At 46.6% G+C, this 25,982-nt stretch overlaps 4 protein-coding genes across 6 annotated transcripts in view; 1 reads left to right on the top strand and 3 right to left on the bottom strand.

The window, feature by feature from the left end:
* LOC148398568 (perlucin-like) overlaps window positions 1-25,982 on the bottom strand; it is a 57,305-nt gene that overhangs the window by 29,240 nt on the left and 2,083 nt on the right. The gene's annotated exons all lie outside the window — the stretch shown is intronic.
* On the top strand, window positions 457-25,982 carry LOC148398569 (uncharacterized). 2 transcript variants are annotated; one of them, XM_088373103.1, is made up of 2 exons: window positions 457-591; window positions 690-25,982. In XM_088373103.1, the coding sequence occupies exon 2, from the start codon at window positions 722-724 to the stop codon at window positions 1,622-1,624; it is 903 nt and encodes a 300-aa protein (XP_088229229.1). In that variant the 5' UTR covers window positions 457-591; window positions 690-721; the 3' UTR covers window positions 1,625-25,982. The 2 variants fall into 2 exon arrangements, 1 of the variants encoding a protein (XP_088229229.1); XR_015857928.1 differs by lacking the exon at window positions 457-591 and having other exon boundaries at window positions 722-20,081; window positions 20,351-25,982.
* Window positions 6,442-10,005, bottom strand: LOC148398571 (uncharacterized). Its single transcript, XM_088373102.1, has one exon. It carries the CDS (start codon window positions 10,003-10,005, stop codon window positions 8,233-8,235), a length of 1,773 nt encoding a protein of 590 aa, XP_088229228.1. The 3' UTR covers window positions 6,442-8,232.
* On the bottom strand, window positions 10,210-16,444 carry LOC148398570 (protein NYNRIN-like). Its single transcript, XM_088373101.1, has one exon. It carries the CDS (start codon window positions 12,967-12,969, stop codon window positions 10,210-10,212), a length of 2,760 nt encoding a protein of 919 aa, XP_088229227.1. The 5' UTR covers window positions 12,970-16,444.

Genomic DNA, 25,982 nt, shown 5'->3' with positions numbered 1-25,982 from the left:
CAGTCAAGCACGGCATTGCAGACGAATCGGAATGGAAACGACAGCTTCGCAAAACCCAAGACAGTTCTTCCCTCCCACCCAACCAGCCCTCAACCCTAAACTGCCTCCATTGCAACCGGTCATTCCGTGCAGGGATTGGCCTCATCAGCCATCTCCACACACATAAGACACTGTGAAGTCACATGGACACAAGGACGAACATGGAACTACAGTCTCTGGTACTCCGTGCCGAGTAAAGGCAGCTTTCATCTTGTGTATCACAGCACAGGATGTTGTGTTGTTTAATTTGTTCAGCTCGAAGAATCTGTTGTAGTAGTCTACTGTGACTATGTAGTCGTCATTGTTACAGGTGAAGAGGTCTGTGGCGACTGTTTGTCGTTTGTCGTCCTGGGCCTGTCTGGGATTTTGTGGTTGATCAGAGGCTCTTTTGTGTTGGATGGTCAGTGCAGACAGATGGGGCACTTTCCCACCATGTCCTCAATCTGTTTGTTCATCCCAGGCCTAAAGAGAATGTCACGCGCTCTCTGCTTGCACTTCTCTATGCCCATGTGACCTGAATGCACCCAGGACAGCATCTCCATGCGCAGTGAGGTAGGTATGATGATTTTCTCACCTTTGAAGAGGATGCCGTTCATCTCAGTGGTTCCAGTAATCGGCTATGCTCTGAGGGCATCTTCTCCTCTCCTCAGGCCAGCCGTTCTGGATAGTGTCTCTTAGTGCCATGACCTCTGCCTTCAACACCATTATGCCGCAGCGACTCATCTGCAAACTCGACGAGCTGGGCCTCAGTACCTCCCTTTGCAACTGGCTACTGGACGTCCTCTGTCAGAGGCCTCAGGTGGTGCGTGTTGGCGACAAAATCTCCGCCAGCATCACGCTGAGCACGGGGTCCCCCCAGGGCTGCGTGCTCAGTCCATTGCTCTTCACCCTGCTGACGCATGACTGCACTGCGACCTACAGCGACAACCGCACAGTGAAGTTTGCTGACGACACGACTCTGGTGGGTCTCATCACGAAGGGGGACGAGACTCGGTACAGGTCGGAAGTTGACCTTCTGACCACGTGGTGCAGGGACAACAACCTCCTGCTGAACGTAAACAAGACCAAGATCATCGACGGTGCTGTGGTGGAGAGGGTGAGCTGCACCAAGTTCCTAGGGGTGCACATCAGTGAGGACCTCTCCTGGTCCGCAAACACCGCGTCACTGGCAAAGAAAGCTCAGTGCCGCCTGTACTTCCTGTGGAAGCTCAGGCGTGCATGTCCTCCTCAGGCAGTCCTGTCTACATTCTACCGTGGCACCATTGAGAGCATCCTCACCAGTTGCATCGCTGTCTGGGGTGGTAACTGCACTGAACAGAACTTGAAGGCCCTGCAGCGCATAGTGAATACGGCTGGTAAGATTATTGGTGCTTCGCTCCCCTCCCTGAAGGACATTTACACCTCCCATCTCGCCCGCAAGGCAACCTCGATTGCGTGTGATGTGAGTCACCCGGCTCACTCTTTGTTTGACCTTCTGCCCTCTGGGAAGAGGTACAGGAGCCTGCGCTCCCGCACCACCAGATTCGCCAACAGCTTCTTTCTCCAGGCTGTTAGGACCCTGAACTCGCTACCCCCTTCTGCGTAGCGTGCGGCACTGTTGCGCTATTTTCTGAAATGTCTGCTGTACGCTCACTTGCTCCTTTTTGCTAGTCTTATTTATTTATTTATTGTGTTATTTATTCCTTATTTATTCAGCACGCTGTTGTTTACTTGTTTACTTGATTATCTATTGTGGGCTATGTCTTGTCACCGTGGGATAGGGGGGAACGAAATTTCGGTTTCTTTGTGTCTTTGGCATGTGGAGAAATTGACAATAAAGCTGACTTTGACTTTGACTAAGTATCTTTTCGAGTCTCAGCTCTGATCTCTTTCAGTTTGGCGTCGCTGACTGGCAAGTTACTGTAAACTGTGTGAACCTGCATATCCATGCCTTCCCGCAGGCTGTCGTCCTTGTCAGACAGGGACTTCCTGGAGAGTGTATCTGCCACAGGAATGTCTTTGCCTGGACGGTGGATGATGTTGAAGTCGTACCTCTGTAACTGAAGCATCATCCTCTGTAGACTTGGAGGCGCTGCGTTGAGAGGTTTCCGCATGATGGACTCCAATGGCTTGTGGTCACTTTCGACGATGATGTGGCGACCATACACGCACTGGTGGAAGCGTTTACATCCGAACAGAAGGACGTACAGCTCCTTTACTATCGGAGCGTAGTTGACTTCGCTGTCTGTTAGCGATTTGGATGCATAGCCGATGGGTTTCTCTTTGTGAAGTAGGACTGCACCAAGGCCATATTTGGACGCGTCGACTTGCAGCCTGAGCTCTTTGCTGGGGTCATAGAAGGCTAAGACCAGTGCCAGGCTCTCGTGTGACAAGCTCTTTCGTCTTTTTGAAATCCTCGTCGTGCTGTGCGTCCCACCTGAACTCACTGGACTCTTTCAGCAGGTGATACATGGGGGCGTTGATGTCTGAGAGCATGGGAGCAAACTTTGACAGGTAATTAACCATGCCAAGGATTGTTTCTAACTCACCCTTGTCCTTGAGCAGCTCCATGTCACTCACGGCAGCGATTTTGGCTGGATCGGGCCTGATTCCGTCCTTGGAGATGTAGAAGTAGCTGACCTCTGTGGCGCAGATCGTGCTCTTCTCTGAGTTGAGTTTTACTGCCCGCTCTCTGGAGCGCTTCAGCATTGCGCGAAGGTTACTGTTGTGTTCTTCTTTGAGCGCCCGTAGATTAGCACATCATCTACAATCGCGGTCACTCCCTGGAGGCCTTCGCAAGTCTCATCAACCTTGTGTTGAAACTCATCCTGGGCCGATATCAGTCCAAACAGTAGACAGAGGAAACGGTACCAACAGAACACTGTGTTGAATGTGGTCAGTTTAGAAGACTCCTCTGTGAGTTTGATTGCCCAGTAACCAGACCTGGCATCCATAACACTGAAGAAGCCGGCATCTGCCAACTTGGACGTGCCATCATCGAGCGTAGGTAAGGGGTAGTGAGGTTGCCTGATGGCCTTGTTGAGATCTTTCGGGTTGAGGCACAATCTCAGGTTGCCGGTGCGTGGCCTTTCGGCTACGACTATTGAGGTGACCCACTCTGTTGGTTCCGTGACTTTCACGATGATCTGCTGTTTTTCCATGTTTTGAAGTACCTCTTTGAGGCGGCCACAGAGTGCGTGTGGGACTCGTCTAGGTGAGTGGAGTACTGGGACTGCGTTGGGGTCAATGTGAATTTTACACTCACCAAGAAACAGTCCGATTCCAGTGAAAACATCTTTAATCTTTAGACACGGACAGGATGAACTGTATGAGTCCAAAGTCCAGGCATGCCTTCAGTCCGAGAATTGGAGGTGTCTGTGTGTCGACGACGTGGAACTTCAGCGTCAACTCCTTGTCCTTGTATTTACACTTCATGTTGCACTTGCCTTGGACAGTGAGATGTTTGCCACCGTAGCCATACAGTGGGTGATTGGAGGGTTGTAACGTGGGCTGTATTTCCAGTCCTCTGAAGGTGCGTGTGGGAATGACATTAGCTGAGGCCCCAGTGTCTAGCTTGAAGCTAAGTACAGTCCTGTCTGGGCCAATTTGCACATCTGCAAAAGCTTACTCCGTTTCATTGGTTCTACTTGCTTGTGTTAAAGTGTCAATAAGCAGGTCCTCACTGTCTGCATTCGTGTCTGACGTATGTTCATCTACTGCAGTGGTCCCCAACCTTTTTTGCGCCAGGGTCACATGTCAGAAATATTTTAGCGGACCGGCCTTTATATAAATAAATAATACATTTACATAAATAAATAATACATTCATATAAATAAGCAATACATTTATAATAAATATATACGATTAAATACAATGATACGACTGGCATAAAAACAAATACAAAGCGCATAAAAATAAAACTTACCATTACTTCCGTAGCTTTGTTTTGGTTGCTGTAACCGCAGAAAATCCCGCTTCACAAAGATACGATGTTAGAAAGGGAAGCAGGGTTTTCATTGCTTTTGTGGCGATGTCGGGATATTCTGCCTTGATTTTAATCCAGTTTTCTTATTCTTGGAAATTTCTTTTTTAGGGCCTACGGGCCTTTAAGGTGTGGCGAATAAATACAATAAAGTAAAATGATACAACTGGCACAAAAACAACTTCAATGCAACTTTACTAGCAGCGTCGTAACATTGTGCAAACAACAAGTAATATCCACTGTGCCCCGAACACTCTTTGACTCTGGTCACTATTGTAACGTTTAAACATGAATGAACAAATAAGATTCAGATACAACACAAAAACAAATATATAGCGAATGAAATGGAGAAATGCCCTTCGCATATTATGCAAAGTGGGCTTGGTGCGTGAGTGTCACTAAATAAAGCCGTATTTTAAGTAGGACTCCTGGTATAGTCTGTTGAATGCGGGTTTCTTTTTCTTGGGAGTCGTCGGCTCTTGTCACTGGGCGTTTTCCCCTTCACAACGAAACTTTTCAAAGACGTTTGTTTTTTATTCATTTTGGTAGCTTGTGGGTGACAAACTAGCGTTCACGTGACCGAGATGTAGGAGAGAATCCGGTCGATTCTCAAAATAAAAGATCATTCCGGAAATAATGCAATTGTTTTTTCTTTTTTGTGCGGACCGGTACCGGTCCATGGACCGGGGGTTGGGGACCCCTGATTTACTGTATGTACTCCCTTTCCTTGTTTGGAACGACACACAGATTCAAAATGGTTTCACTTGGAACAGAATTTGCACTGCTTACCTTTGGCTGGACAAAGGGTCTCGTCTTTGTGAGGCTGGAAACCACAGAAGCCACAGGTTGCGTGTCTCTGTGGTCCTCTGGCTCTATCTGCTGGTTTAGGGGTGTAACTGCGCTCTACGTGTCCCTTTGTGCTGTCCTGCCACTTTTTCCATGGAGAATTCTTTGAATTCTCCCGACTGACTGCATGAACAGTTTGTTGGGCTGTGTTGCCGCTCGCCATGGTTTTCAGTTGTGCCTGTGCCATATCATGCGACCTGGCAATGTCTATTGCTCTCTCCAGCGTTAGGGTGGAGCCTACATTCAGTAGCTACTCTCTGATTTTGGGTGAGTAAATTCCAAAAACAAACTGGTCTCTCAGCATCTCCTCTCTATTTGCATACCGTATTTGCCGGTGTACAGGTCGACTCGGTGTATAAGTCGACCCCCTAAAATTCGACGGAAATTTACGATTTTATGATATATCCTTTGTATAAGTCGAGCTCAATTGTTGCATTATATTAAACTTCAAAATTCAATATGCGAAATTTATTGACGAAATGTGTTCAAATTCCGGGAGGCCGTGCGCATGCGGCTGTTTATAAGCACCGCGGAGGAGATCGCGGCCGGCGAGCTCGCGCACGCCGCCCGGCACCAACGGGAGGCCGGAAATAGCTCCAAGCCGAGCGGATCGGCACTTTATAAGCACCGCGGAGGAGATCGCGGCGCCTCATTGGACTTCCAGCGGCCGGCGAGCTCGCGCACCCGCCCGGCACATCCGGGAGGCCGTGCGCACGAGCCAAGTGACCGAAAATAGCCCCCGCCGAGCGGATCGGCTGTTTATAAGCACCGCGGAGGTGGTCGCGGCGCCTCATTCGACTTCCAGCGGCCGGCGAGCTCGCGCACCCGCCCGGCACATCCGGGAGGCCGTGCGCACGAGCCAAGTGGCCGAAAATAGCCCCCGCCGAGCGGATCGGCTGTTTATAAGCACCGCGGAGGTGGTCGCGGCGCCTCATTCGACTTCCAGCGGCCGGCGAGCTCGTGCACCCGCCCGGCACATCCGGGAGGCCGTGCGCACGAGCCAAGTGGCCGAAATTAGCCCCCGCCGAGCGGATCGGCTGTTTATAAGCACCGCGGAGGTGGTCGCGGCGCCTCATTCGACTTCCAGCGGCCGGCGAGCTCGCGCACCCGCCCGGCACATCCGGGAGGCCGTGCGCACGAGCCAAGTGGCCGAAAATAGCCCCCGCCGAGCGGATCGGCTGTTTATAAGCACCGCGGAGGTGGTCGCGGCGCCTCATTCGACTTCCAGCGGCCGGTGAGCTCGCGCACCCGCCCGGCACATCCGGGAGGCCGTGCGCACGAGCCAAGTGGCCGAAAATAGCCCCCGCCGAGCGGATCGGCTGTTTATAAGCACCGCGGAGGTGGTCGCGGCGCCTCATTCGACTTCCAGCGGGCCGCGCACTCGCGCACGCCGCCCGGTTCAAATTTTCGAAGTGCAACGCACAATGAGATGCATGAGAAACGGCCTTGGTTACCATCACATTTGAAGCGATGAATACGAAGTTAAATTTTATGACTCGGTGTATAAGTCGAGGTCGATTTTTTTCGGTCGGTTTTGGATCGAAAAAGGTCGACCAATACACCGGCAAATACGATAATTGCAATCTTGCTCAAGCAGTCTCAACTCTGTCAAAAACTGTTCTAGTGGCTCATTTGCTGCCTGTTTCCTCTCTGAAAATGTGTAACGTGCAAAAATCTCATTCTTTTTCGGCATAACATATGCTTCAAAGCCATCATAGTATGTTTTCAGTACTGTGGTATATGGTTTTAGTTGCTTCGCTGGTCTCCAAAAAACACTCGGTGATCGGTGGCTGTTTCCAGACAAATAAGCACATCAGGGACCCACGGCTGATTGGGAGAAGATTTTATTCGACCGATGTCAGAGTGAAGTCTTTCCAAAAAGTTGAGTGGCCCAAGGCATGGATGTAAAAAAGCCCCCTAACCCCTGTCAGGCCCGTATCTTTTATACCTGGCAAGGGGCTGATGTCATGGCTTTGTGTATCAGCTGCGGTTTTCAATCTACTAGTTTACTTCAGTCCTAAAAAAGAGATCTTGATGGACGACAACAGCCACTTTACCTTATTATAGGATTGCACACATTGCTGAAACTGAATTCTTCCTGACCAGCAAATATAGAATAGAATCGTATCACTGACGCCAGGTGGACATTCTAAGGCCACCTACAGGAATAGAGAGGGAATTCCAAATTACACTTCATTCCCCCCTTCCGGGACAAAGTAATAGTCCCGGAAACGGTCTAACAAAGGATGACATCGGTAAAGGTCCAAACATCTTCCCCCAACCAAATTTTATATATGCCCACGTCTACAATTTGGCCCAAAAATCCTCAGCCTAAATCACACTCAAGGCATGCTACGTAAGGTTATTTTAACTAGGAAAGCTCAAACCATTTAGTTAGCCAATTGCTCCCTGACAACAATCTGAGGCCTCTCAGGAACCACAAGTAAAGAAATTTGAAGTCCACATAATACAGATGACGATACCAACCCCTTAGGTAATACCCTTACAACGGTGACAAATTGCGAAGTAATAAATTTGGCGTGGCCCGTTAGAAGCCCCAAAAAGCTGCCGGCCCTTCCTCAAGAAAAAACCTCGCCAGTCAAATGACAAGGAAAAAGAGGGAGGCCCTTTCTACCATCCCCAGTGGTTCCCCTCACCTGGTGTCAACCAGGTGCAAGGAGCCCTGGCACATTACAAACCACAAAACAGTATGAGCTCACCAAACAGTGTGGAAATGGAATGACATGTCCACCTATCACCAAACAGTAAAATTGTACCGTCACATGATCAGCATGCCAGCAGGTAACAAAATGAGGTAAAAATATTGGAATAAAAAATGAGGTATATAGTAATGAGGTATCAAAACATGCTATTAAATCAAGCCCCCGAAATGTCGCCCCCCTTCTTCATGTGTAAGTGCGTGCTGAGGCAGAGTCCATTCCCCGAATCTTCAGCGATAGAACGTGCTGGGTATCACTGCCCAGGGCCTGCTGTTCATACAAAGTCCTTATGTCCAGATCACTGTCCACAGAGTCCCTTGCACGGCCCCGGTCAGCATTCAGAGGTTCTGGAACGAATAAGAACTACTGCCAGTATCGAGTGATGACAATGGCACTCAACGCAAAACACATGCAACTTTGACACAATAACGATGGTAAACTGGTCACGGGCTGGGCAACAACATACGGTGGACCACATTCCAGTGGAATCATGCAACACATCACACAAAAAGGAAAATGAAAACCCAAGGAATTGGTGCTACGCCGATGTTCCCACTCCTTCATCCCCTAACTTTGTGTTTTCATTTTCATGTATAGCTCTATTTTTAGTATTTTTCTGGTGTTAATTTTCCTCTCCCATGCACTCCCCTTATCATTTTGTTATATTTAATCCGAGTACCTGTCATTCACTATCATTTCATCAGCGTAAGTCAGATCAGTCTTACAGTCGATCGGGAGCAGCGGCATCTGGGTCTGGTCCCTTGGCATTACCACGCCTATCCACCGTAATATCATGGCCTTTGCGCACGTCATTGTCACAGTGCAAAAACAAAGCATCACACATAGTGATATCCCGAGCGCCCCCAACACCTGCGCCACTATCGTCCCCACCGGTCCCAGTCTACCCTGTATCCAGCTGGTCGCTGACCAACCAGCCCCCTCAGACGGCCCAAAAGAATCTCGAATGATTTTAAGCGCGTCGATGATACTGGTAATGTTGTCGGTGTTATCAGGGATCAAAGTGTAGCAAGCGTCATCTGTCAAGTTTAGGGCTATGCACAACCCCCCTTGCCTCGCCAAGATATAATCCAAAGCCATGTCATGTTTAAGCAGGGTCAGCCGATGGCTCTTTTGTGTAAGTGACAACTGTCGGAAGCCCTTGATCGTCTCATTCGCAAATCCCTGGAGGGTGTACGTAATGTTATCAATGTGATCTGCCAAAAATGTCACCCCATACCAGGGAAAGATCCCAAGGCCCCATTCTTCTCCCAAGCTAATTCTCCAATGGTATGCGTCCGTAGTGTGAAACTCCGCCATCTCCCTCTTGGCCCTGCTTGGGACCGCCTGATAAGTCTCCCCCTCTGGCTTGGGGCCCCTTTTTATTGTCATCACCTCAAACGGGAGCTTCAGGGTAGCAGAATAGCAGCAACCCAACCATCCATAAGGCAAAAACAAATAAGCTTTAGTCCCACATACCCACCAGATGTCTCTAAGATTACCTATGGTTGTGTTTCCAGGCACCGTGCGATTCTCCACCATCACCGTAATCGCATTATAGGAGTCGGGTAAAGGAAAGTAATAGTCGCAATCTGCCACCCCCATAGGCACCCCCGGACCACCGTGAGTCACATTAGAGCAAAAACAGGCGGGCACCTTTATAGATGGCACATCTATGGATTCTGGCACCGCAACTTGAATGTCCTCATGCACGGCGAGCATATCCAAGTAGGGAAGTTCACTTATCCACGCGCACACCCCTGTGGGCTTAAAAATCTTCCTGACCTGATCGTCAGTTTCAGTTGCTTTCCACGACTGTTCGTACACCAACCAAAGCAGTAGCCTAAGTTGGCAATCGTCGGATACCGGCACCGGAACAGTCTGAAAAACAGCTTTCAGCGTACTTGGTGATTTTACCCTTACCAAGCACGGCCCACTCACTGCCTTGGACGACTTGATCGAATGCACCATCAGTTGATACCACATGTTTCTTCCTGCCCATTCGTCAACCCCCGGTAATGCCAAAGCATCGAACCCATAAGCCTTCCAAGCAGCTTCCCGTCTTGCCATAGCATGCAAATTGGTTCGCACCTCCGCCGGGGACCAGTCCGAGTCCGCAAACGCTTCGTGGACAGCTCCTGGAACGTCAGGCGTCGGCTTTACCGCCTCCGCCGTTGTCATGAGCGTCCCCAACGCGGCCGACTGCGTTTCAATGTTGTCGCCAATCGTTGTCATGGATACAATGTTAATTTTGAGTGTGACTGCATTCTCCGTCTTAACATACTCCGTGACTGGGCTGTGTAGTTGTTCGTCATCAATTTCTTTTTTCTCCGTCAATGTCACGAAAGTAACACTGTCTACCGTCGTTTGGTCGCCCATGCGTTCTGCCTTTCCCACTCCCATTTTGAAACAGGTACACGTATAGTTTCCAAAATCAGTCATGCCAATTTTCGTCAGAAATAGAGAGCAATCTCCTAACACCTCAAATCGCCTATATGTATTTAGTAACAGTACGTTGTCCACATGTGTTCGCTGAGCCAGGGCAAGGATGTTACCGGTGTTGTCTTCCCATTTGGCGGTGTGTCTGCACAGGGACCCTCCTGCCCTTGCGCAATTACATGGCAGTATGACAGCTCTTCCCAACACTCAACATTGCTCAATGTAACGCTCCGGCCGGACTCTGTGGCGGACTGGGCGTCCGTCGCTGGGTCCTGTAGGGTGACCGTGTCCAGTGGGGACACCATCTCCGGTGGTAGTTGGCTCGGTGTCACTGTGTTGAGGAGAGTCACCTGCATCTGGGGAGGGCGCGTCGTCAAGATTGACATTGTTGAAGTGTTGGCTTCCTCGGTCGTCGGCTGTGTCGCCCCCGATGTCCTCAGGAACAGATACAGCAGACACGTTATCCACCACAGCTCGACCTTGCCCGTCTTCATCCCGATCTGGGCCCCTGGGCGACTCTTGTTCTGGCAGTTGTTCGGAGTTCTCGCAGCCGCGACTCCCTCTTTGGGGTTCTTCATCTTTGGGCACCTTGACGCAGTGTGTCAGATGGTACCAAGTTGGCGACCCTTTTACTTGCACCGCTGTTCCGGTACAGCGGACAACTTCAAATGGCCCCTGCCGTCTTTCGTTGTACCACTTGCGGCGGAACACTTTCACATACACCTTGTCTCCTGGCTGAACCGTGTCTTTAGTATTTGCTTCGAGTCTCTCTTGTGCTTCTTCTTGTTTCTGCCTGTCAACAACATAGGTGGAAATATTCCTATGTATCGTGGTTAAATGCTTGACATAGGCTTTCATTTCGTCCTCCAAAATTGATAGGCTTGGGCCTTTCCCACTGGTACGCAAACACGGCGAAGGCATGCGTCTACCGGTTACCAATTCATGTGGGGTCAAATGCAAATCGCGGAGTTCACTCGACCGGCAAACCATCAGTGCCAGTGGTAAGGCAGCTATCCAATTCAAGCCTGTATGTTGACAAATTTTGGAAATTCGATTTTTTATGACGCCGTTCATTTTTTCACAAATGCCTTGGCTTTGTGGATGATACACTGCTCCGAGCCGCTGTTTAATTCCCAATTTTTGCATTATGATTTTGACCGTTTTATCCACAAACTCTCTCCCGTTATCTGAAGAAATCCTATCCGGCAGACCCCATCTGCTGATAACTTCGCGGCACAGAAACTTGGCCACAGACTGAGCATCTTTCCGTTTAGTTGGACAGGCCTCCGGCCATCTTGAAAACCGGTCTACGACCACCAACATGTATCTTTTCCCTTCGACAGGTTGTATCATGTCGACAAAATCCACCACTAGTTCTCTCATGGGGCCATTAGGAGTCGGGATGTAACCCGTGGGGGTGGCTACCCCTCTTCTCACATTGTTTTTCAAACAGATTGCACATTTTCCAATTACCTGGTCGATTTGTTCGAGCAAATATGGCGCCCAAAACCCGTATTCTGTGGTTATTTTTCTCTTTACCTCCCTCCTCGACACATGGGCCAACCCATGTGCCTCCTGGATTAACAGTCCCAGCAAATCTGGCGGCGCCACTACCAGACCCTCGTGATTTCTCCACAGTCCAGTAGGGTCTTGACTCGCCCCCCTTTGCTCCCAAAGGTGTTTATCCATCGGGTTAACGGCTGCTTGCATTAAGATTACATCTCTGAGCGTGACCCTGTCTTCGAGGTCGACCTCATGGGTAATTAACAACACTTTCCCCTTCTGGCTGCCTTTCATTACAGCCCTGGCTGCCTCGTCCGCCATTCTATTTCCCTGCGTGACTCTGGACGCATCGGACTTGTGGGCAGCACATTTTGCAATGGCTATTTCTCTAGGTTTCATCATGGCCACCAGCAGCTTCATTATCTGCGCATGATGCTGGATGGGGGAACCGTCAGTCTTCTTGAACCCCCGATTCCTCCACACAGCACCAAACAGGTGGCACACACTATGCGCATATGCCGAATCTGTATAGATTGTCACTCTTTTCCCTTCTGCGAGCAGGCACGCTTCTGTTAACCCCACCAGTTCAGCAAGTTGGGCCGAGGCCGGTTGTGGCACGACTTCGGCTTTGATCGTTACAAACTCAGGTCCCTGCGCTTGCACGACCGCATAGCCTGCGCATAAATTTTCTCCGACTCGATAACAAGAGCCGTCTGTCCAAAGTTCGAGATCCGCTTCCCTCAGGGGGATAGCTTGTAAATCGGACCGCAGTCTAGAGTATTTTTCTGACTTGTGCAAACAATCGTGGGGGTCCCCATCCTCTGAAGTTGGCAAAAACTCAGCTGGGTTTACAGTAGTACACCTTGCTAGAGTGACATCCTCTTGCTCCAAAAGCCTGTAATAGTCCCGGAGCCGGGGCTCTGTCAAGGTGCACTTGCCATGGTTCAACAGAGTCCGAAGACTATGGTGAGTAAGAATTGTCACAGGATAGCCCATGGTGATAGCAGAGGTTTTGTCATACATCAAATAGACTCCAACCACAGCTCTATAGCATGGCGGCAGGCCCATCTCCACCTCGGAGTAGGATGTCGAATAATAGGCCACAGGTTGGGGTCCAGACCCCGTGCCTGTAGGCTGACAAAGAATTGCACATGCAAACCTACCCCCCGCCGAGTTTGACGCGAATAACACAAACTTTTTGGAGTGATCTGGTAAAGCCAATGCCGGAGCCTCTTGCAATCTTGCTTTGATTGTTTCAAACGCCACATGGCCATCCTGTGTCCAATCCAGCGTGGCGTGGAGATCATTATTGCCTGTGTCTTTGATTATGGCTCTTAACGGCCCTACCAATTTCGCGTATTCTTCGACCGCGAACTGGGTTCCCACCATGCTGTCCTCCAATATGGATATCCAAGGGTGTGCTCCGTCTTGAATGGTGGGCAGCTTCTCAAGGATGGCTGACATGTTGGAATTCTGCCAAGGTTTGTATTCCAGCTGTTGTCCTCTCACCAAAACTGGTAGGATTGTATTTGCCCGCCTTGATCTTTACCCCTGGCTCAAAAGGGACGCTGGTATTTTGGACGCTTCTTTCTTCAGCTTGCGTTCAGCGACCTCCAACCTTTGCAATTGTTCCTCCAGCTCTTCTTGCTCCTTTGGTTCCACACTCCAGTCCAATTCCTCCAGGCATTGCTTTTTCCTGTTCTTAATGCTCATTAAGGCGGTTCTTCTCCAATCCTCCATGGCCGTGGGGGTGGAGCATGAGGTAGGCGTAGGATCCTTGTCTCCCCCGTCATCATCACTACTGTCGCTTCCACTGTCGGTACTACTAAAATATGTTCTTGTTCTAATCTTTTTCCCCGGAGTGCGTCCTTTTTCCTCCGCTTTTTTCAAAATGCTTTTGATTGTGGGGTCATAGCCCCCCGCTGCTCCTTCAGCATCACTCTGGCTGTCATACTGCAGCTCCTTTCTGGCGTAGTCAAAAGTGCCATGCTTCGCAAATCGTGTTCTATTTCTTTTGCGGGTAGGGCTAGGGTGCATGATGATGGTGGTCTTTGCTCTTCCTGTTTCGACAATGTCCTTATCCTCTGTCTCCAGCTGATAACTTCCTTCCTGGTTGATTATCGGAAGTTGTGGATAGACATTTCCACGGTCTTCACTCACATCATACGGTGGGGGATTCTTAACAGGGGACACATGTGAAAAAGGCATGTTTGCTTTTTCCATTAGGTTCTTAGCTTCTTCCATATTTTTCTGCACTTCAGCTTTAATTTTCTCTTTTCTCTGTTGGAACTCTCGGTTCAATTTGAGTCCCTCTTCCTCAAATATTTTTAACAATCCCAATTCCCATTCTCTTTTTTCCTTCCTCTTTTCTCCTCTTTTTCCTTTTTTATGTCCTGCCTTGTATGCTGATACTAGTACACGTATAGTCTCAACTACTTCCCTGTTAAAAGTCCCTTCCACCGGCCAAGGCCTCTCGATGTCAGGCCATCTTTTATTCCATTTTTGGGATATTTCTTTAACCCCCTTAATAAGCGGGTAGTTTCTCAGCACTACCTCGATGGGGGTAGTCACCATTGGACTAGCATAGTTCCTTTCTCCCATTTTTTTTTTTTAGTTTGATTTGGTTTGATTGCAGGTAACAATATCAACTAAACAATAGACATACGATTTTGCCAACCTCAGATGGACCCCTTAAGACCGGCTGTCTCAATTGATATTTGATCCGGTGTATTCCGTCCGCGCTATTTCTGTAGCCGCGCTCAACTTATGTTGGAGATGACACCTTGTTTGAAAAACAATTGTTCACAAGTTTATGATGATCAGTCTGTAGTCAGTCTGCTATGCAATCCCTGTTCTCAGGTTAGAGTGAAATGCAAGAGTTTGTGGACAAAATCACACTGGCCTTAAGAATTTGAATGCGACGCTCCACGAAGCTCTTCTCCAGACGACTTGGAAGTTCAGTCTGTGTCTCTTTGTCCCCCTGGAGAAACGGATGTATCCGCCGTCTCAGGTTTTTTATGTAAACAGAAAATCTGAAGTATTGAGGAGAGCCCCAGAGAGCAATATCAATAATTGGTTTTTAATTTTATCATTCTGTCTTTAATTTAAATTAACAAGTTGGGCTTTTCTTCAATTCCAATTTCTCATTGCTCCCAGAGGGACTAGGGGGCGCCAGCTGATCCTAGTAGGGTCCCTCATTATTTATGAGGGACCACACTCTTTCTTGAGATGCATACATGCACATCTATATTAGTGTCGTATTAGGTAGCATTCCCGTGCTTCTTGTTTCTTGTTAGACAGCTGTGGCACATTAATTCTGGGTTGCAGTTACCTCAGGACCTCCACTGTTGGTCATGCATTCTTTTGTTCCTTCAGCATGCCGTCCTCCATCATCCTGTCACATGTTCTCGCTACCAGCAAGGTAGGCCCCAAAATGGGCATAACTCCGGCCCCGCGCCCCACCCCCACGTCACCCACACGGGGAGTGCCTAGCCTTAAAACACGGTGGACAGGTACAGGTTGGCCACTCCCTGTCCCGCCCCCGAAGCCAGATTCCCCTCCCCGAGCGGGTACCGCAGGCGGGCACGCGCCCCAGAGCACCGAGAAACTCACTATCCTTTTAGCTTTTTGCTGCCTCTACAAGCACGCTCACTCACACGCACTCAAGAGCAAACACACACACTTACTCACGATCGCGCACACGCGCACACACACACGCTCACACACACACACCCATGGGTACACTCACACACACACACACATAGGATCTCACACGTCTCTGCACGCGCAGACAATCACAAACAGACGCCATTGAGCGATAAACGCTCACGCACAAACATAGAAGACAGAGCAGGATTCGAATCCATTCCACGTTTTGCTGTAGTTTGGTGTTTAACAGTGCACATATGCACTGACAAATACGCACGTCTTACTTAACTTTCGTTTCGTTTCGTTTCTAATAGCGCTTTATATTTTCCCCTTTATTTTCTGCAGAATTTAACTTAAGTGTGCACACAAATTACTTTTCCTTCATGGTATACCAATCCTTGCACTCAAGAGGCCTCATTGCCACGTTTTACCCTTCACACAATGGGATTGTCTCTACACACAGCCGTTCAGCACCTATTTCCCAAACGCGGTCTGTACAGGCTCAAATTTATCAAACTTTGACAGACGTGCATGCTATTATAATACGTCCCCATAGAGGAATCGAACAGCAAGCAGATCGTATCAGCTTAATCAATATTCAAAAACCGCCAGTCCTCTTAAGTTTTACCTGGGGGCCTCTTACACCAGCATTTAAATTGACAAGCCTTATAACTCACATACACCTCTAATTCGATCAGTGCCCAAACGACGTGGCTTCGCGCGCATCCTTCTCTTCGGCCCACAGGTCCCTGACCTGGCCGGATATCTTCTTCCATTCACTCTCACAGTACGGATGCCAAGGATGCGCTCGTTCCTATTGGCCAAACGCGGTCAACGCAACCTCCCTTTTTCGTTGGACTTTGGCAGAGACTAGCACGGCCACCGAACATCTCGACAATCGCACTTGGCGCTTGCAGTGTCCCGGCTTGCCCCAGGAATTTGCCTTCTGGGAGCTAGGTGGCGTGATCTATCTCTTGTCACAACATAGTTCAATCGTACCTGTGTTTTCGCCACAATCACACAGCTAAAATTTCGAGCCTCCGCCGGACCATTGACACGACTAATTTCCACGTCCACGTTTTATGGGACTTCCTACTATTTTCTTCTCGTGACAGCCGACCGGCGTTGTTCTCGACAACCTGTCCTGTTTCACATTCGCCCTCCCTGGGGCGTTTATTTCTTCTCGATTAACATTCTCACCCGGCATGCCATTTACTCGTGCAATCCCCAAAACGTTTTGTTACTGTTCCCTTTTTATTTATTGTTTTTTATTTATTTTTTCTGTTTTTATTTTACTTTTCTTTCGCTGTCTCTATTTGGGGCCACTCCCCCTTCAAAAGTCGCATTATGACAGCTTTTGACTAGGAGAGACAATTTTCCCTGGTGCCCGCCGTGGCCCCATCAGATCCGTTTAACTGTCCTCCGTGCGGGAGACAACGCTCCCTCCCCCCCTTTCCAAGAGCGAGCATGCTGCGGCGACTTTGAGTGCAAGCAACTCACCTCAATACAGGTTGTCAGCCGGCCGCTGGATGCTCGCGGAGAGAACGGACGGGACGGTCCCCTGGAGAACACGAATCCTGTTCGTGATGCCAAAAATGTGGTATATGGTTTTAGTTGCTTCGCTGGTCTCCAAAAAACACTCGGTGATCGGTGGCTGTTTCCAGACAAATAAGCACATCAGGGACCCACGGCTGATTGGGAGAAGATTTTATTCGACCGATGTCAGAGTGAAGTCTTTCCAAAAAGTTGAGTGGTCCAAGGCATGGATGTAAAAAAGCCCCCCAACCCCTGTCAGGCCCGTATCTTTTATACCTGGCAAGGGGCTGATGTCATGGCTTTGTGTACCAGCTGCGGTTTTCAGTCTACTAGTTTACTTCAGTCCTAAAAACGAGATCTTGACCAGCGCTGTAGGTGATGGACGACAACAGCCACTTTACCTTATTATAGGATTGCACACATTGCTGAAACTGAATTCTTCCTGACCAGCAAATATAGAATAGAATCATATCACTGACGCCAGGTGGACATTCTAAGGCCACCTACAGGAATAGAGAGGGAATTCCAAATTACACTTCAGTACCTTCGGTTCCGATCACTTTTATGGGAGAGAGTTTGAGAAACGTGATTGTTTACATCGGGCTGTCACGACACTTTGCTGAGGCTCATGGGAGTCTGCGAGCTGAGGCTCATGGGAGTTTGCGGGTGGCTAATGCTATAATGATAGCTGCTATACTCACGAGGCTATTTCATTTCAAAATAGGCTGCTCCGTTAATGTTTCGAGTACATTTACGGATTGATTTGGAAGGGAAACATAAGTAAGCATTACCAATGTGTTCGATCAAACTTTAGTCAGTTCTGATCCTTTTATAGGAGTTTGAGAAACGCGATTGTTTACAGAGGTCTCATTGGTTATTGGCTAGTGGATGCACACCGCAACCCTAGTCAACCTCAGTTTGTTGCAGTATAGCTTCTATTTTATGCGCCATTTAATCCGGTGCGCCCTATATATTAAATCATTTCTAAAATAAAAAATTAAATGAGGGTGCGCTTTATAATCCAGTGCGCCTTATGGTGCAAAAAATACAGTATTATCCTATAAGAGCATTCAGTACTTTTAGAAATTATACTGCTCTCAATGTCATTGAACCACGAGTTACTCTTAATGAGGTTGTTTTTTCGTTTTAGTAATTTATTAGGGCTTTGCACCATTTGCAGTTTTGTGTGTCAAATTATAAACATTTTCTGGTTCTTTGTGCAAACAAGTTAAGAATTAATAGTCACTATAAATTAAAAGAAAGTTAAAGCAATTATGTTACTTTAAATGTTTTATACATTGAATACTTAATTCGAACATCCTTAATTTCCTACCTCAGGCTGGCACCGACAGCAGATTGTCTGTGTTTGCATATTCTGGACCCCAGTCATCTTTTTCTTTCAATTCATTAAAGCAAAATACAATTCAAGCAATTTTCTCTTGTATTTCAGATTATAAGGTGATAGCATGACGTGGATACTAGCGTGAATGGAATTGATGAAAATGCCAATAATACCAAAGGGTAACAACTTGCTGCAACCGTTTTTGGATTGGGGGAAGAAAATAACGATGAACTTTTCATTTTTGAAACTGAAGGGCTGTGGTTAAATTCTCTGTTAGCAAAACACATATACCCTTTGGTTTAAAGTCCATGTGTTCATATGTAGTAATATATTTTACCTGTATAAGCATGTACTAATAATTTTGTGTACATACATATACTCTGACAACATTAGCAGGCTGCACGTTTTAGAACAGGGGTCGGGAACCTATGGCTCGCGAGCCAGGTGTGGCTCTCTTTGATGATTGTGTCTGGCTCGCAGATTTTGGCTTTTCGGCTATTCAGCTCAGTGGCCTAGTAGTAGAGTGTCCGCCCTGAGACTGGAAGGTTGTGGGTTTAAACCCCGGCCGGGTCATACCAAAGACTATAAAAATGGGACCCATTGCCTCCCTGCTTGGCACTCAGCATTAAGGGTTGGAATAGGGGGGTTAGATCACCAAATGATTCCCGAGCGCGGCACCGCTGCTGCTCACTGCTCCCCTCTCCCCCAGGGGATGGATCAAAATCACATGGGGATGGGTTAAATGCAGACAAATTTCACCACACCCAGATGTGTGTGTGACGATGATCATTGGGACTTTGGGGGGACTTTTCAGATAAAACATATCACTTGTTTTAATCCATCCATCCGATTTTCCACGGCTCATGTCCTGTTCAGGGGTGCAGTTGGTTGCAGGAGCAATTGTCCATTGTTTTAATTGGATAATAGCCTACAGGTAAACGCCCCCTTTAGAATTAGTTTGCTCAGTCATTATCTTAAACAACGAAGAAGATGGCGAAAAGAAAAAAAAGATGAGTATTGTACATTTCAGGACGAACGGACTGAAGAATTCGCCTTTGTGGATCTGCGGTGTGCCTAATTTGCATCAATGAAACAGTCAAATGTAAAGGGGCACTTCGACACACGGCATGCTACCTTTGCTTCAAAATACCCTGCGGGGGACAGCAGGAAGAAAGTGTGCCAAGAACTAACGAAACAGGATGCAAGCCAACGAAATCCGGACTTTCCTTGAATTGAAAGGCATCGAACTTCCTGAGCTAGCCGAAACTGAGTGGCTCCTCAAGTTTTACTCTCGTGGATATGACTGAAAATCTGAACCAGCTCAATGTGAAAATGCAAAGCATTGGAAATACAATGTTATCCCTTCAACACGCCGTGTTTGCTTTTGAAAACAAGCTGGAGCTCTTCAACATGGATCTTGAAACAGGTTGTTTACTACATTTTGAAAATCCGAGACAATTTAAAGATGCATGCACAGCAAGTGAGGTGACTCAAAACTTTGATCTCCACCAGCTAGCTGGCTTCACAACCAGTCTCCTACTGTCGTTCAAGCACGCTTTGAGAATTTCGTGAGCACGCTCATCTTCACCCATCCAAACGAGTGTTCACTGAACGCAGCCGACCTGAGTTATATTTCCTGATGTCTCCCTCAGAGATTTTGAAGCAGAAGTGGCTGACCTGAAAGCCTCAGACATATGGGTGAATCAAGTCATTTAAAGAAGATTTGGAAAGAACCACACGGCAGAAAGCGGAGTTGGCGAGCAAGCACATGTGGACAGAAATGAAAAAGCTTCAACCTGAAGACCAGCTGATTATCAAAACTTAGAACGCGCTTCCTGTCACATAAGTAACACTGAAGCGTGTGAGTGTTGCTGTATTGACCATGTTTGGATCTACATATTCATGTCATTTTCACATCTTAAAAACATCAAGTCCAACCTACGATCACGTTTAACGAATAAAAGTCTTGACACCTGCATGAAGCCTAACATCACCAAGTACCAACTATACTACAAAGCCATCAGCAAATCTATGCTGTTAGGGTTTTCAGGTTAGTTTGATCCTATGATTATGTTGGAATGTAACCTGTAATAATTAAACTCGCTTGTCCTGTCTTAACAAAAGTAGTAGAACAAAGTGCTAAGATCTTTTGAACTGATTGACTAGCTGCAGAGGAAGCAATCAAAGTTGTTTTGTTCACACAACATCGTGAAGGACCCCCTGCTGTGCTTTGATCAGCCAGGGGCTTCGGCCATTTGTCTACTCTGACCCCCACTCTCAACCCCCACTCTGTTTCTCTTAATAAATATCCCCTCGCAGGAACGAGGGTTCAGACTTCATTCTGGAGCGAGTGAACTCTCCACCTGCAGGTGTCCAAAAGGACTTACTTGTCTCCCGTGTGGTTCTTGCAAAATAAGTTGGAGTGAGCAAATCTCTAACATTTTGGTGCCGAAACCCGGGATCCCTCATACCCACTATCTGGCTGACGAAGGAGGACGTGCTGCATTGTCGACAAGCCAGTGTCCATTAGGAGGACCTGGAGAAGAAAGTCCTGGGAAGAGAATTCTTCGCTGGGCCAGCATCTTAGGTCTGCCTTCGTCTGACAGAGGTGGATTGACGGGACCCGGCAGTGCAACGAACCAGGTGACAAGTAAGTTAAAGGCCTGAAGTTGTGTTGTGTTGTTAAACGCGTAACACGTAGAGGTGCACGAGAGCCAGCTTGGGTTCAAGTCCCAGTGGAATGAACAGGCTAAGAAAAGCAGAGCTTCTTTTTCGTTCATCGAAGAAGTGTGTAGACTCTTCTTTGTCTGTTTTTCCGAGCTGAGGGATCTGGCTTGGGTTAGAGTCCCAGTGGAAGGAACGTGCTAAGAAACACGGAGCTTCTTTTTTTGTTAATCAAAGAAGGGCGTAGATTTTTCTTTGTATGTTTTTCCAAGCCAAAGAACAGCTTGGGTTCAAGTCCCAGTGGAAGAAACGGGCTAAGAAAAACAGAGCTTCTTTTTCTTAATTGAAGAAGGGCGTAGATTTTTTCTTTTGTCCGTTTTTCCAAAGCTGTTTGGGAGGGTTTTACACCCATCCCTGGATAGGCCTAAAAAAGCGCTGGAGTTTGTGTGATTGAGTGTGTAACTGGTAGGATAAATTGACTAAATAGCAGTTCTAGCGTTGATCCACGGCATTAATACAGGCTAGTAATTTGTTGAAAGGTCAATTTAAACCTGCATTGAGGATCCTCAAAGAAAAAAAAATTGAAAAAAAAATTGTAAAACCTTAGACTACTGAAATTAAGATGGGAAATAAGAATAGTAAATCTCTTGCTCTGCTCATGGCAAGTAGATTTCTTAATTGTATGCAATACATGCTGAAGTGAAAGAATATGTATGGAATACAAGGAAATTTGAAATGTGGAAGAAGTAGTAGAAGTAGAAGAGTGTGGTTGAAATCTTCACAAAGAGATGAGAACGAATTCAAGAGACAAAAGCAAGAAAGATGAAAACTGATGATGTCACAAGTGTTTGTCAGACCAGGAGACAATAAGGCCCCTGTGAGCGGGTGCAAGGCCGCAGCTCAAGCCGCGGCTCAAGCGAGGGGCAAGAGGAGTTTAATGATAATAATAATAATAATAATAATAATAAGGTGGCAAATTACAAATGACTAGAGATCAATTTGTGTTACACTAAATTAAAATATGCAAATCAAGTGGTAAAGAAATGCAACTTGCTTCTAGAAGATAAATAAATAAAATTAGAATGTGCTGTCCTCGTGTGCATGGGAGGGACCAGCTCATGATCGACCACAGGAAATGGCCAGCCTGTGACGAATCAATGTTGCTGAGACCTACCTTCCGCACGCGAGAGCTGTGCATGTGTGTGCGTATGTGGTAAAGTTAAAGTCCCAAATTGATGAAGATTGGCTAAACTTTTAGTATAAAGAAATTTGCTAGACTGTTGTCTATTCAATTTACACCGCAGAACAGAAACAATTTTGACAGATAAAAATGAGAGGAAAAGAGAGAAATCTGTTTGCGAGCAGAAACTAATCCACACTAGTGCATGTTAAGTGTCAAGCCCACATGAGAAAACAGAACATGCTTTCAGGAATTGGAAGGAGCTAAATTGTGAATTTAAGATTTTGCAATGCTACATTTAATGGGAATAATTGATTGGTTGTGTTATAAAATTATACAAAATTCTAAATGCAAGCTAAATCTGAGAGATTGAGTTCTTCAAATTTAAAAACAAAGAGAAAAATTCAGATTAATTTGCCAGTTGTTTGTTTTAGTTAAGTTTTTTTGGAATTGGTGGATTGTTCTACCAGGAAACCTGAGTTGAAAATGATATCTGAATGTTGTGTGGTGAGCTTGGATGAATTGGGACCAATGTGATAGTATGACCCCTTTTTGGAGACTGTGTGAGATGCATATGATGAGCATTGATGAATGATTGCCTGAATGAGAGGCTGAATGGTTGAAGTCGTTGGCGACTACTATGGAAAATTAGTAGAGCGACTTTGATGAAAGAGTGATTTTGAGCAGGTTGAATGTTAGAAAGAAACACGTAGCTTTTGGATTGATAATTAACTAGAAAAAAAAACTGGAGAACCAGTAACACATGTAGAAGATGTGTGAACTGAGAAATTGAGAAGCGTTTTGGAAAGAAAGTCAAATTAAATGATGATGGAATCGTATGTCGTAAAGAACGCATTCTCCCAAAAAGTTTGTCAAGGTGTGAGGCATGGGCGTTGCCAAGCCTCAAAAGGAGGGAGTGAGTAGGACAGATAGTGGAAGATAGTAATAATACAACACTTTATGACAATGAATTTTCGAATACATTTGGTGTTATACTGTGGTAAGTTTTTTGTTCTGGTGTAGATAGGTTAGCAACACGAGAGATTTAGAGGTTCAAAAGAAAGACAGTTAAAAGAAAACATTTTTGATTTGGACAATTGCAGGCTAACAGGAACATGAGAACGATAAGAACTACGAGGTGGGATCCAATTTCATTGGGGAGATTGAGAATTCACAGCACCATACTCTAAGTTGCATTTTTGAGCAAGCATGACAATAATATGTGAGAGGTCAAGACATACAGATCAGGGCTTGATGTGGAAAGCAGACCTCGATGAGTTGATTTTCAATAATGATACTGAAGACAACATACTGTCCGATTAAATTGGAACAATAGATAAAATGTAGCTCAAAAATAGGATGAGTTGCAGGATTTAAGATATAAAAACGAGACCGCTGTTATTAGAAGAATTTGAAGTTTGGTAAACAAACGTTACCAGCAAATTGATGGAAGCAGCTACATTTGGAGATAGTCTTACAAGTTTGATGTCCCAGCCTGTCATTCTCAGTGTCAGGGTCCCTGAAACCCAATCCGAGACTTCGCCTGCAGCCGTGAACAACTACAAAATGGTGCCTGGCTCTGAAGCACCTTTGACCTTTGGCGAAGGACAAGAAAAGACTGCTGTTGTGCTTGGAGAAGGACAAGTACACTCTGGAGGACAGACAACATCCTCGGGGACGAGAAAAGACAGTGAAAAGCGGAGGAACTCACAATGATGAAAATTGACTCATTTGAACAATGGACTCATTCAAGAGTGATGGATGGGGTCGCTCTGAAGTAACAACAAAAGAACACCAACTTGAGAGGGTGACGTGCGGCAAAAAGATATGGACTTGGAGTGTCTGACAACCAAATCGCACTCCTTGCTACGGCGTTACCAAATTTGGTGAAGCTTGGTTCAAAGTGGAAGGGAGGTTCATTGTGCACTGAGTTTGACAGAACTGAGGAGATTTGATAAATAAATAAATAAAAATTTGAAAAATACGTAGGGCTACAGAGAAAAGTATTATAATCAGAGATTGAACGGATTTGGATAAAACAAATAGGCTAAAACGGTAGGAAACAAGAGCAAGATCTGATATTTTGGCTCATCAACCTTAAGACGTAGAGGTCGAGTTTATATAAGAACAGGACATTTGGCAGTCAGGAGGAAGCTAGGTTGCTCAATGTACCTACTCAATACAATAGTAAGGTTTTTTGTACCACAGTGGAGGTTGGATGGTCAGAAAGTTAGGTACGTTCAATTTTTGACATTCACACAATCATGCATAGGAGTCACAAGGCGACAATTAACAAGTCGATGACTGCAATAGGGGCCACCTACGACTGCACCGACATGAAAAAGTAGAAGCGAGAGGGCAGAGTATGGGATTATATGCTAAAACGTCTGCTATACAGTTACCGATAGGAGATTCTATCAAAAGAAGCTACACGAGAGATGTGTGTGTGTGTGTGTGTGTGTGTGTGTGTGTGTGTGTGTGTGTGTGTGTGTGTGTGTGTGTGTGTGTGTGTGTGTGTGTGTGTGTGTGTGTGTGTGTGTGTGTGTGTGCGCACACCCTGTGTGGGTGCGAGCGTGTGAGGGGAAAGAAGGCATGGGTAAGACAATCTCTTTTAAACCAGGAGGCAATAAATGGGAACGCCCCTGTCATAAATAGTTTTTGGTTAAAGGGAATTATTAGGAGGTGTTCAAACTCTTCCCGCAAACACTCCTATTTGCCAGTTAAATGGGCACGACAATTGACTACGAGAGTTGCAAACAACAGATGAAGAGCAGTCCTTTGCAGATTATGTGATCAGGACGCTCAAACTGTGTCAAAGACAAATTTACTGCCGCTTGATCTTTCTTCCTCACAGGTCGACAACCCCATCAATCCAGGAGACTGGGTCTACATCAAGGTCATCAAAAGAAGGAACTGGGCCAGCCACGACAGGAGGGACCATTCCAAGTCTTGCTGACTACACATCCAAGGTTGCAGGACCCACAAATGCATTAACGACGACTGCTCTCCAGGAGGAAACTGGATGGGAGCTTTGGACATCACCGCTGTGTGCCAGGATGAGAGAGCCGTTTTCAAGGTGTAAGGGCTCTACTACCAACATGGCTGCACCATCGGACGGGACCTACTTCATCCAGAAGTTCAGAGGCACTGCCTCACCTGCATCCTATGAGTGCACGTGCCTGTTCAGTACGGATCGTGGTTTTGTGGTCACAAGAGTTGTCCGATGCTGCCTGCCAACTGGACACGAGTGTGCGCCAGTGTGTGTGACAGACCTCACCTACAGACTAGAACATCATCAGCTGACGAAAACGCGAGCACATATACAACTTCTTAGACGTGACAGATGTGACAATGATAATGAGACGTGGATTGCGTAGATGCTGTTCTGTTGAGCATGTATTACGGAAACTTGTTGATTTGACCATCAAATATGCTTCGCAAGTAATGGATGCACTGATGTACTGTTTCTTTGTTTTTCTTTTTATTTTTTATTGATAGTATTCTGGTCGCCTAGGCCAAAGGGACCGTGTAAGAATTTTCCTGCTAATAACATCTGGCCAGCAGGTTTTTCGCTTACACAATAAGTTTGATCTGGGGTATTAAGGTAATGCCTCATCTTCACTGGAAGGTGTTGCTATCATTGTTTGTTGTTTTTATTTTTGCTGTTCTTCTTTCTTCATTATACATATATATATGTTTTTTTTCTTGTTTGTCTTTGTTGTTTGGGGTGGCATAATCATATGATAAATCAGGAGGGAGATGTTAGGGTTTTCAGGTTAGTTTGATCCTATGATTATGTTGGAATGTAACCTGTAATAATTAAACTCGCTTGTCCTGTCTTAACAAAAGTAGTAGAACAAAGTGCTAAGATCTTTTGAACTGATTGACTAGCTGCAGAGGAAGCAATCAAAGTTGTTTTGTTCACACAACATCGTGAAGGACCCCCTGCTGTGGTTTGATCAGCCAGGGGGTTCGGCCATTTGTCTACTCTGACCCCCACTCTCAACCCCCACTCTGTTTCTCTTAATAAATATCCCCTCGCAGGAACGAGGGTTCAGACTTCATTCTGGAGCGAGTGAACTCTCCACCTGCAGGTGTCCAAAAGGA

The sequence above is a fragment of the Syngnathus floridae genome, chromosome 4, assembly GCF_059516105.1.
Source record: "Syngnathus floridae isolate MCC-2025c chromosome 4, RoL_Sflo_1.0, whole genome shotgun sequence".
NCBI classification, from domain to species: Eukaryota; Metazoa; Chordata; class Actinopteri; order Syngnathiformes; family Syngnathidae; genus Syngnathus; species Syngnathus floridae.
The sequence above is the reverse complement of the archived record's forward strand: the minus strand, read 5'-3'. Positions and strand labels throughout refer to the sequence as shown.

Excerpts from the sequence above, each read along its gene's own strand:
- LOC148398570 (XM_088373101.1), bottom strand. The coding sequence starts at position 12,969 with ATGTCAGCCATCCTTGAGAAGCTGCCCACCATTCAAGACGGAGCACAC.
- LOC148398571 (XM_088373102.1), bottom strand. The coding sequence starts at position 10,005 with ATGACTGATTTTGGAAACTATACGTGTACCTGTTTCAAAATGGGAGTG.
- LOC148398569 (XM_088373103.1), top strand. The coding sequence starts at position 722 with ATGACCTCTGCCTTCAACACCATTATGCCGCAGCGACTCATCTGCAAA.